Consider the following 13,009-nt stretch of genomic DNA (forward strand, 5'->3'; position numbering starts at 1 on the left):
CATACGTTTTCTGGTCGTTAGATGCCATGTGAACAAGAGAAGGTATGAGACATGCCCAATCAAGAGTAGTGGGTGCCTGCTACTGCAGCTTCCTTGTAGTACTTGCCTGCTCATGTTGCATGAAAATGTCGGCATGGACTAAGTTTCATCTTTCGGTACCAGTACATCTCCTCGTGGGTCATCCCACTTTGCATTCACAGCTATCACTGCCAACCTTATTCATAAGCATCTTCACCTATCTGTTTCACAGCGCATGTGGCATAGTGCCATTAGAAGCATACTGCATGCTTTTAATGGGTGATAATTCAAATGTGCCGCATTTCTCTGCTACAGGCAGCACGATGGAAGGGTCATGTTTCGTGCCGGTGGCACCCTGTTACAGTGTTGCACAACAGCTCAATTTCTTTTCGGTTTACCATCGCTGTCTTAATACATTATGCGATCAAAAACAACAAAACGCATCTTGGGCCACTGGGGCCCTACCAGCTCAATAGGCATTGGCATCTCATGCCACAACGATTCTCTTTGAGTGTGCTCATCAAAACTTCCTGCCAAAATGCTCCTCCCAAAGAAGCTGATTGTGGATGCGGCAAAGGCGACAGTGCGCATCTCGAGTCTCTCGAGCCCCACCCAGCTTGGCACATATCGTCGTCCCATGCTGCAACAATTCGTGCAACACTTTGCATTGTGTAGATGTCACTTGCAATTGAGTGTGTTAAATTTTGTGTGACTTTGGATCATATGTTTTCCCAGTTAGTATGTTTTTCTTGCATTTTTTTTTCAAAATGTTGTGATTAGATTTTACTGTAACTAATGGATCTCATTTTTTTTAAAATAAACTTCTAATCATAGGTCGTTGTATGTGATGAACCCTAACTATTGCTGTTACCCATTCATCTGCACTGTGCTTAGTATACCCATCCATGAAATTCTATGTGACAGCCTCAGTTCACTTGGCACCTACAGTGGAGAAAGCTTTTCAATAGTATTTTATGTACCGTTATAAGCAATTTATAGGGAACAGCCAAATTTCCATTCAGTAGGCCTGTTCGTATTGGCTCAATACCTATATGTAGTAGGTACCACTGAACGTACAACTATTCCACAATATGAGATGTTCAGAGATAAAGCTGGCTGTTACATACTGACATAAGATGTTCATAGCCACATGTTATGGGTCATTGTTGCTTGAGGACAAATTATGTGCTCCCACTCATGCTTCTGTGCCACTCATGCTTCATGGGGTGCAGTCTATGAGTCTATGAGTCTGTTATATCTCTTTTTACCGGTGTGCTTTCTTCCTTGTGCTTTTTCTTTCTCCAGTGCTGTGTATGAACGAATATGTGGAATTCTTCTGGCCATTGTGGAAGTGTTGAATGATGTCACAAAGTGTGACAATCTGGGAGCCCAAGTAGAGTGAGTATGCACTTACATTAATGCTTTACATGATCACAGCTAAGATATGTGCAAGATGCTGTGATAGGGCTGCATGTGGGCTACTTAGTGGGCAAGAAAAGAGTGATTGTAATGCAAGAATAAAAGAATAAATAATGTAAATCTAGTATTTCATCATTCAGTGTTTTTATGAAAGCCTAGTGCATCTCCTGGTCACAGTGATTTTTTTTTTAAGGCTGTTCGATGCTTTTTAGGGGTGTGTGAATATTCGAAACTTTAGAATAACAAATCAAATAGTGTCCTATTCAGTCTTCAAATCAAATAGTCATTCATAAGTGTGAATATTTTTCAAATACTTTTAGACTATTTCAAAACGTCAACTGCACCCAATGAAACCTGAAATTAGAGCAAAAGTTGGGTAAATTTTCACCCCATGGGCATAGTATAGACATAAAACATGAGAACTTGTGTAGTGGAGCAAGCTTCGTCGTTAATGTAACCATACTTTACAGGCTATACAGCAATCATTCCCACTCCCTGAAAAGTCTTGTGCATGCAGAGGAACTACTTGTTTCCTCCTAATGCTGCATTTGTGCTTTTAATAGACAGTGCTTTATGATGTACTCTGTAGTTATAGAAACTTGCTAACTTTAAGAATACTAGGATGTGAACATCATTGTGTATTAATTGTGATAATGTCTGTTCATTATTCAAAAGCTAATCAATATTCAATTCAATTTACTTCTAGCACTACTTGATGCATGTTTGATGTGTTATCAAAAATCACTATTCACACATCCCTATTGCTTTTATAATAAAAATGGAATGTGACGGAAGAGAGACCCAAAGAATATACGATAACACAAGTGCTTACTGACAGTAGTACAGTAGAATCTCAGTGTACAGTGTGTGCAGTAGAATCTCAGTAATACTATCATGCCTATATGAATTTCTGGATGATACGAATTTTTTGGGAGTCCCGGACCTAGTCAATTAGCTTATAACATCCTAAATTTTAGATGTTGCCAATCTGTGTGCCCCCCACCCAAAGCAAAGCATTTGCTTTGTGCAGTATCGGGCAACTTTTCATCCATTTTTAAACACCTTGCTTATCAAGAGCCAGCAGTTGCACCCAACCCAGTTTTGGCGCATCACAAGATTGGCAGTATTCGCTTCGATGGTTATCCTTATCTCTGTATTCCATATCTTCTGTTGTCTTTGATGCCCCATGACAATTCAAAGGTTTTCTAGCTTTATGCCCGTCAAATTGAGTGATATGAAGTACATTTAAATCATGTTTACGGCTTATCTTGTTCCACAACAATAATTGTCATCTCCCATGCTTGCGTTTCCTTTCTTGAAAACTCTGCGCTCGCTACCTTTCTGTCAAGAATGCAATCTCACATTGTTAATGCACATGCTGTTGGGACCTAGAAGTATTGGCACATAATGTTAAAGAAAGGAAAGGCGCAATATAAGTGAGGATTATAGTTGTGGGACAATACAAGCCCCAAAGGGTTGCAAACTTTCTGAGTGTAGCTTCGCCACTGCAAAGAAACACGACAGATTCCTTTATCTTGCACAAATCATGACCTCATCACCATAAGGCAGCAGCTTGGACGCAGCAACAAAAGAAATTTTATATAACCAGGCAGCAGACGTATTCTCGGGCAGTACTATTGCTTTCACGTGACATAGTCCTCAACCAGCCATTCAGCTCATCTGGTTTTGCTCAACCAGCCAATAAGTGCACACTGAAGGCTATATAGCTGAAAGTGACTGTCCAAGAATAGGTCCCCACATCTTGAAATTGTATCGGAACTTGTGAGGTATGCAGCTCACTGCAGCCAAAATATGCACAAAACAAGCATGCCACTGGTTAAAATTCAAATTTGTGTCAGCCATTAGGAGTGCTCCCTATGTGCCACGTGACTGTACTAACAAATTGCAGCACTAGTTTTCCCTTGCCGCACTCGTTCTTGTTTCATTTATTTCTGCATAGAGGCATATAGAGCTGCAGCTATATGAATCTCCAATCACTGTTATGGAGATACTAAGATAGCTGGCGATATGTCAACGGAACACTTCCCGAAGCCTGATTTTCTTTGTGATTTCAGAGACAACACACTAACAAAATGCAATTTCTCAAGTTATGCTGCATATTTCTTCCCAATATTTCATCATGAGATAAAGGTCTTAGTATTAAGAAAGTCTGAAATGTCTCTCCCCCCCCTCCCCCCCCCACACACATACCTTTTAATTTGCCGATTTTTAAATGTTTTTAGTGGATGCAAATTTCAGATCTCTGTTGTATATTTGTCAAAAATATAGCTCACAAGTGTGTTCTTAATTGCCATCTTTTTCATGTGTGCAGTTCACTGGTTATTATGGACAATGAACCCATTCCACCGAATGAAGAAGAAAGTGAACATGATCGCCGTAAGATAGAGGTAACAATAATTTGCACATTTAAAGCGCGAATTCTGTGGAAATTATGGACATCACATTTGTTTTTTCAAGAGTTAACTTTCAAGGTCATTTAGCTGGCTAATCTTATTGCCAGTGGCAGGTTTCCTTGGCAGGAAGATTGGAGCAGTGCACAAGCCTCATATTGAAGTCCATGCTCGACCCTTGCCCACCATAGACCTTTATGTATGTGCCTTGAAAATATCATTGCTTAGTTGACAGCAGTGACAATAAAACATTGCAAAAGTACTTTTTCCAACATAGTAAGCGTACAGCTAACAAAACCCGAAGTAAAGGCTAAGTTAAACTGGCAAGGCACCTTGTTTAAAACTTTTGTATACACTTAATGGTGACAATAAATTATACACATTGTAAAAAAAGTATCAGTTCCGCGAAGGCAAAGTATTGACAGCAATAACAAGATTTAGCGTTGTGCTCAAGCGTCTCTCGCATTGTTGTAACACTACGCAGAGTCGACCTGGTTTAACATGGCACGTGAGACAACTGCTGCTGCACCGCAGGTATAACGCGCTAGCATGTACGAGGTGTGTCATAAGGCTGACAACAATGTTACTGCTGTTGCACCTTGGCGGTGCATGAGATGAGACCAACGGAAAACTGAGAAAGCTATCAGAGTTTGTATGTGCTAGATTTAACTTGACCTGTACTGTCCTTTCCAATCAGACTAGTGTGTACACCACAGTGTAGTAATTACACAGTTGCTCAACAGAAATGTTTATGTGTGTGCGAATGACGCTCATGCCAGCAGTGGAAGCCATAACTCTGCTCTGGCTCCGCTGGCTATTGAGCAGAGCATAAGGATAATCTATCTTGTTATGCGGCATGGAATAAGATGGAGCTACAGCTATGCCAGTTTCATACACTGCGGGAGGGTAACTTGGCATGACTTGGCTTCGATGCTTTTGCAACTAAACACACTCCACATCTCTATATACCCCTTCTAACCCACTACGCATAGGCCGCCCAAGCACATCAACACTGTAACAGCATGACAGTACCATGGTTATAACAGCAGCAACGTGCCTTAATGACCTACTTTTTATTGCAATAAAATGGCTCTTGTAGATAGTTCTTACAGCAAGAAAAGTCTTGAAATTATATTTGGTCAAAAGCAGCTAGAAGTTTTTAACATGCACATTCTTATTGGGGCAAGAAAATAATGAAGATGGAAAGCGTAGAGCCACGCCAACCCTGTTGAGCCCATGATGTAGCACTTCTCATGTATAAATTTAAGGTCCACGAAAAGCACTGTGAATTTGTTTAAGGTGGAAGTCGTCCTTATGTACAGTAGCAACCATAAAGCAATTGTCAAAAGGGTGCAGTAAATAAAAAGGTGCAAAGTGATGAAATTGCAATAAAATAATTGTATAGAGAGTGATAAAAATGTGCATTTGCAGAAGTGGTAACATTCAGCATGTACCAAAAGCATATTTTTTTTAGTAAGTGGGAGTGAATATTTGCATTCGAAATTGAACTGTTTGATATTTTTGAATATTCAAAGTAACCAAATGTCTCAACAAGCAACTTTTAAATGTCGGATTACTGGTCTCCACCTAGTAAACAAATTATTGTAAATTATGAGAAGTGAAAGAACCACTAAAGTTGTTGAAACAATGCAAAAACAAAATGAGTAATGGAGGCCTGCATGACGAACTGTGTTTTTTTTTTTTGTCTGTCACTCAATGTTTCTTGCAGTAACACATCTGCCATTCATTCTTTCTTTCTTTCTTTTTTTATTAGAATGTTTGCTTTGTGGCATAAAACATGTGATTCATTCCAGTTATATGTACATGCATAGCCTCCTATATTTTTTCTTGTCTGCTAAATGGTGATGGGAACAAAGTGCGCCATCCATTCCACCTGGGTAATGCGCTTGCCACCACAGCCTGCAGCCTAATCGCGCCATTTCAAAAGAGATGCCAATAAACACCATCATCATTATCAGTCCCAGAGCAGACGGCATAACGCCACTGCTTGTGTGCACACTCGCTGTGATATGTATAGCGTTAGTATTGAATTTCGAACTACAAGTTCTACCCAACTGAGGGCAATATACACGAGATCGCCGGCTCTAACTTTTTAATTAAGTTTATTCCATCCTCATTATCACAAGTTAAATTAATGTTTGTACACCATGTGGATCAAAGGTGAACAACACACAACATCATGTGGACAAGTGGGCCTTCACTCAAAGGTGCCAAACTGGGACATCGAGCTCATATATGTCTTTTCTGACCACAATTTCAAGAACTTTGGCAATGTCATGTTTGTCTGTCGCCCTCGTCACAAAATTTGTAAATATTGGGGAAAAATAAATATTTCTCTTCGAAGACCTAGAGCACAGAAAAGACGAGACACATAGAAGGTGACACCTAACACGATCACTGGTTTTTTACGAAAATGCTGCACTGTCTAGCCCACCTATTACACGAAATGAACTTTGTCAGCAACAGTTGCAGCAAGATCTCCTGATTTCCCTGCATTGAAAACATGAAAAATTTGCGTTGCAAGGTACTGCACAGCTTTGAGTACTCAGCATGATCCAGTGCTGCTCATGCGGTTGGTGTCCATGAATTTACCCATCGGTCTGACACCTACAAAACTTGCGTCACATGTGTGGCCTGTTATCTTTTGCAGTAGCTTCAGTGCAGTTGCCATCACAGGAGACAAAATTTTAATACCTCCTCTCCCACTAATTTTTAGAAATAATTTTGGTCAAAATGTTTTCTGGTTAGAAAACATACTGGCTTTACAAGGCTGCTTTGCTGCATTTTGTAAAAGTTCTTTCTGCAGTTCAAAATTTTTTCGCCATTATTCCTTATTGTCATGCAAAAAAAAACTGCAATTGTGCAATGTTGGAAGACAGGGTCTTCTTTGATGTCTTCACGCGGCTTCGGCGCAAGTGGAATCTTGGTATAAAGAACAGCCCGTTCACACCTATAGGGTCGTAGTGAATCGCAAACAATATCAAATGTAGGTCTCAGCAGGACAAGAAGCCGGAATCAGTCGCAGAGCAAGTAAAATTAACAGTATGGCCGTAATTATAGCCAACATAGACCCTTTTCATGGTGCTTCTGTGGTCGCCACCATGTTTGATCACGTGATGTGCGTCCATTGCTGGCCTCTGCTGCTTCTGCTGCTTCCATATTTACAATGAATGTCCATGATGCTGGTGTGGCTCAGCAAACCTCTGTATCGGTGGATATCATAGACAGTGACTGTGTGGAGGACACAAAGCTTTTGCCACAGCTTCGAAGGACATATACTATATCTATTTGGAGCTTGTTACACCTTGTCCAAATGGTGCAAACAGCGTATACGGTGCTTGTACTAAAAGCATGGCTGCATATATAGTCCAAGCTGGCCAAGCTTTCTGCTTGTGAATTAAATCTATATCAGTGTGTTTTGATCTTCGTTCTTTATCTGGCAAACACTTTAAAGCAATGGCTTGCCATACTCAGTAAAGTTTCTTGGTGTCATCGCTATCTGTTGTTTATTTTCTGCCTAATCGCTCGTGGGTGTTCTCAGTTGCAATAGATTTGTTCTTGCTGTGAACACAGGGCTTGGAACGTTGATGTTCTGTACTCTTTAATAGCTTGTAGCAATAATGTATTATCGCTGGTCACTCACTCACTCTGTGGACCATCATACAACCTTCAGCTTCGATCATTCATTTGCTGTCGATGTAGTCGCTGTCACGCATGTTTTTGCACGTTGATTCAAGTGTGGGCCCATTCACTTACTGGGGATACGTGGGCAATAAAGTGGGTGTAAATTCACACGTGAGTTGGGGTGGATGTGGGTAGATAATGTGGGAGAAACCTGCTATGCCAGGAAGCGGCACTACTCCCTTTGTCACTGTGTAATCAGCAGTACTCACACTTGTTGATGTTACAGGGTTGAAGTCCTTTCTTTGGAGGTTAGGTGATACAATGCCATTGGATGATCGAATTTTTTTAATCCTCGAGGAAAGCCATGCATTACAAAGGGCCTGCAACACAAGCAATCCCCTGAACTTGGTCCCACAGATTCATTTCGTTCCTTAATATGCCAGCGACTATTATTGTAGCCACTTACTGCACAGGTCTTCTCTTTGCCATTCCATATTTTGCAGTATGAATAGAAAACAGTGTGTTTGCGATCACCCAGTTGTATTTCCGACAGCTGATCGCACAGTAGCACTCTAGAAATGGTAATGGTTTCACATTCAAGTGCTTTCACTTGAGGCAATGTGCAATGATGAGATGATGCTTTGTTTGCATCAGATCAAAATTTAGCATTAAAAACCTTTACTGGAAAAAGACTGAAGGAAATTTTCCTAGTAACACAGTCACAGTACCCAATGAAATCCAAATGCAGCTAATCAAACAGCTGGGTCCAAAGAGCGAGGCACTGCTGACTAAAGCCATAGAGTAAGGGATTAAAGTGAAGATTCTTTTTAGGTGACGGGAGAGCAATATGAACATCATCTACAAAGGCAATAGTGGTAAGGGTAAGATGAGCTTTTACAGGCCAGTTAAAGTAACACCAGTGACATACAGAATGGCAATGCAGGCCATAAAATTTGAACTGTCGAAGTAGGTGGAGAAAAATAATATCCTGGAGGAACTACAGAATGTGTCCAGACCAGGCAGACACTTAGAGCATAATATATTTGTACTACCTCAATGCATAGAAATTTCAATAGCTCAGAAAAGACCTTTATGGATAGTATTTTTTAGATATTAAGGGAGCCTACGACAATGTAGGCAGGGAATTTTTATTGGACATTCGCAAGCACGAAGGCATAGAGGACAATATCATGGAGCTGCTGAGGGAGATATAAAGGGACAGCCGAGTACAAATTGAATGGGAAGGTCAGAAATGCAGTGAAGTAGTGGAAATTTTATTTAAGGTCTTCAGTTTGAAATGATTGATCAATTCATGCAGTGCTTGCGTACCATAAATTGGGAGTTCTTTGCTTAATAGTGACAGTGTAACACAAGAGTGAATGTCTCTTGCTAGATTATAGAAACCACTATGTCATTCATTTTAGCGGCACCGTTAGTGTCATTGCATTCCTTTAGAGGAAGCTACTCCGCAAAAAGTGTCTATAGTCGGCCATGTTGCCCCAAATAAGTGTGGACGGTGCATAGAAATAATAATCTGCGAAACTAAACTAGTTTCTATTTTAGTAACGCTCTCTGATGCACTTCTGCAGCTTTCCAGACAGGACCCAGTGCACACAGTAGCGCTGCGGGACTACCTATGCTCGCAGATGCGCAGCCTGCGTGAGTCCCTTGGTGAACGTAACTTCGAGGAGCTCATGGGCCAGGTCGATGTGGAGACCATGCAGCAGCTCAAGACCTACCTGGAAGGAGGCAGCCAGACCAACACGGGTAGCGCAGCGTACACTGCTCTCTTCAGCTCTGGCAACCACAACATCATGGCCACCCTCCAGACTCCTAACACTCACCCGACCTGATGGACTGCCATCACTCTGTTGCCCCCACTTCCACTGTTGCTCCACAACCTTTTCTTTCCCCTAATAATGAAAGAAGAAATGAAAGAGTGGTTGTGTGTAAAAAGATGTGTTTGGTTGCATGGTGGTGCGCTGTGGAGAAGGACAAATGCTGGCTAGAGTTTGACATTGTGTACACTGTTAGTGCTATAAAAAAGAAAGTCGCAGCATTCTTTTTTAACAATCTGTAGCTGAGAAAGAACGAGGAGAAACATGTTCCTGCTGTGATTGGTGTGGGCAGGACATTAACAAAATTACTGACTTTGGTTAATTGTCCATTTAAGCCGTTCAGCCCACGTTTTTATTGCTTTATACTTTGCTCTGTGGCTGATTTAGAGCATCTCTGACCTTTAAGGCTGACACTTGGGTGGCATGCTTCATGGTTACTTTGTGGTAAACTTGCAAATGTTTGAGGCTATCGCACTGCGAATTACCTGGATGCTGCCTAAATGTAAGTGATTGGATGTGTGTTGAGAGACGTTACTTTTTTGATAATGAAATGCTTTCAAGCTGCTTTAATGTGTGCTGTGTGAAAGAAACTAGCAAGGTTTTTATGTTCTTTAAGCTTTTTTTTCTTCACTGTAAGATCAATTGAACAAAGGCAACTTTTTTTTTTTCACTAATAATGAAATGAACATATGCTATTGCATTGCATGTTTTTTGCTCTTTGAGCAGTAATTTCATTGGGGAACAAGAAATGCGCACAAATGCATCACTGTTTAAAAATATTTTAAGTTGTCTGTTGTCTAGTTAGTTTCTTTTTTCCCCTTGTTTTAGCTTGAATAGTGTAGACAGTAAAGGTAGCACTTTTCTATTTTTGCTAGGTCCAAATTCATCTGAAGTAGTATGACTAATCTGCTTGTTCAAACACTTTGTCACAGTTGTATAGCCTGTCTTTTTTCTGAAGTTTCTATGGTACTTTTACACTGCCTGCTCAAAGAGGCACAAACATTGAAACTTATGTCAAACAGACACTATTTTTAGGTGTTTAAGAACATATGGCTTAAAGTCATGTGCATTTTTCTGTTGCTTTAACTTCGTGCTGCTTATTGATGTGATTACTTTTTTTTATATATAGTCTTCAGCTTGAAATGATTATCAATACATGCAGCGCTTCTATAGCATAAATTGCAAGTTCCTTGCTTTAATATCGACAAAGTCTCGCACACGAGTGAGCATCTACTAGCTGGAGCATGGAGGGCATGACAACATTCTACGACAAAGCTGGAATAAAAGAAAATACAGGCATTGTACCATGCAGTGTGAGGAGCTATATACTTAAAATTCTTGCAGCAACACTGCACTGGAAAATGACTCCTGATGCCTCATTTGGCTCATATTTTCTTTTTTTTTGTGAAGGTAGTCATTGTATGATGAATTTGCTTGTTTGGAGGAATGACCTGTACTGGCGTTGGTGCAACCACATCCTGATTTACACTGTCTGTTCTCAGTACATCTGAGTAAAAGCTACGCATTTTTTTATTTGCACTCTTGTTTATATTGCCAATGACAGAAATGCTTGTTTTTGTTACATAAAAACAGAGGTTGTTAATAAATGTTTCCCATGCCAACACTCCTTGTATATGTCTGCATGACGATAGCACATGGTGAATGCATCGCACAAGTTCATGTTTACATTGCAAGAGCAGCATTAAAGGCCAATGATATTTTTGCACTTTGCCAGTGGTCCGAGTAGCACACCACCTACTTTATCACCTGGATCATCCAGTTGGAGTGGTGGATGATAAAAAAAAGGAATAGAAGGAAGCTAAAGCAATCTTTACGTTGCATTATACCAGATCTGATGTCTCACTTGTGGCAGCTCGTAACATACTGTATTTGCTCATAAATAATGCGACCATTACTATAACACGAAAGGGGGGAGGACTTTCGGTCTCTCATAAAAAGAAAACAATATATATACAGCTAGAGCTTGATATAATGAGCTTGGACATAATGAAATTCTCGATATAACAAAGTATTTAACATTTAATACCTTTTGTCCATAGAACATGTATTTAGAACATATGTATGTATGTAACTGTATGTAACTGCAGCATAGCCATGGCGTGCTCACAGTAACGCCAGACCGGTGAAACATCAGCATAGTCAGAACAAAATGAACGTTTATTCAAAGTTGTAGAGCATATTTATAAGTAGCCGAGTGGCAGGAAGATAGGAAGGAGCACGTGTTAGCAGTGATAGTCCGAACTCAGAAGGATCGCCAGATGAGGCGATAAAAGGTGCGCGCACTTCGAAAACGCACATGAAGTTGCAACAATAATGAATTGTGTTAGTGCACGATTCCAGTATAACGAAATTTCACTGCCGCCTCGAAGGAATGCCGAGAAAATAAATGGAAGCTTCCGCGTACGGTCAGATAATTGAATTACAAGCTGTTGCTTGCAAACACACCTCTCAAATAACGCGCTGCTCGACAAAAAAAGATCGCCGAAGTGGGGCCGCATCATGTTCCGTAAAAGTACAGGTGCGATAAGATCCTATTGCGCCCGCGCACTGTGTGTTTAGGTGCGAGTGAAAGTGCGCGAGGGTGAGATGAGAAAGATGATGGCTTCGCGAGTTCCACCTTCCCGTGCCAGCAAAGGGAAAGATGGGGAGGGGAGCGAGCTCACAGTAGCGCAATCAAGCACGCGCGAGTGGGCGGATTGGGGGGTAAGTTGGTGCGAGTTTCGGTCGTGGCTGCGCATGGCTGTAAAAACGCAGCTGAGCTCACACACAGCCACGCACCCTGCTGTAGAGGTACTCTGCCGCATGTGCAACGAGTGGGCGTGCCGAGGCGGCGTGGCACCACGTAAGCCGTCTTACGGCGCATTTAGTATTAGAGGTTGCGTAATCTCGAGTTTCGGTGACCCATTGGAGCTAGAAGCAGACGAAGCATTCGCTCCCCGCTACCGGCACCTTTCCTGACGCTGTCAGCCACGGGAGCGGAATCCACGCGAAAGCGTGACTGGCATCGCTTAATTCGTACCGCCGACAAGATATGGTTGACTTATGTGGCACGAAACCGTATCATTCGTCAATGACTGCCAAGTTTATCAAAATGAATTGTTTTCTCGTTCAAACTTTTTTTTTCTATTGCCCGATAACTCAGAAAATTCTGCGGCCCCTTTCTGTGTAAAAAAAAAAAAAATCCATCGGCGGCTCTACTTATTTGCTTAGAAGGTCGAATTTCAGTACAACGAAATTTCAATATAATGAAGCAAATTGCTGATTTTGCTATTGATTGCTGAAATTGATGATCAGAGTTTGACTGTATTATGATTATAATGAGGAGTGATGCCTCAGAAAAACGGGAAACGAAGCATAAATTGGATGGCCTGCAGGCCTTTATTCACTGTTAGTGCCATTGAAAAAAAAAAAGTGAAAGGATGATTGCTGACGCCTTTTTCACTGTCGGCAAGTACGGCGTTGTCCTCTGGGAAGCGAACTAAGGTTATCGGACAAACAGCCTTTCAGAAATGCCTAAGACATAATGGAACATGGCAAAACCTTTAATGGATCATGTGGTGATTCACTGCCTGACATTCCAGATCGTTCGCTTGATGCACCTGCACAGCAGCGACGATCTTAAGGTTGTGATTAGCACGCTGTAACCACATTAATGCG

General features: G+C 41.1%; 1 protein-coding gene across 1 annotated transcript in view; it reads left to right on the forward strand.

Annotated features, from left to right (window-relative positions):
- The window catches only part of Impbeta11 (importin beta11), a 98,220-nt gene extending 87,265 nt beyond the window's left edge, over nucleotides 1-10,955 (forward strand). The window contains exons 24-26 of the mRNA XM_065441228.1: nucleotides 1,324-1,416; nucleotides 3,770-3,845; nucleotides 9,083-10,955. Of these exons, the coding sequence (XP_065297300.1) occupies nucleotides 1,324-1,416; nucleotides 3,770-3,845; nucleotides 9,083-9,346 (433 nt within the window). The 3' untranslated portion in view covers nucleotides 9,347-10,955. The remainder of the gene's footprint in view (nucleotides 1-1,323; nucleotides 1,417-3,769; nucleotides 3,846-9,082) is intronic.
- Nucleotides 10,956-13,009: the final 2,054 nt, after the last annotated feature.

Source organism: Dermacentor albipictus, chromosome 1 (genome assembly GCF_038994185.2).
Source record: "Dermacentor albipictus isolate Rhodes 1998 colony chromosome 1, USDA_Dalb.pri_finalv2, whole genome shotgun sequence".
NCBI lineage: Eukaryota > Metazoa > Arthropoda > Arachnida > Ixodida > Ixodidae > Dermacentor > Dermacentor albipictus.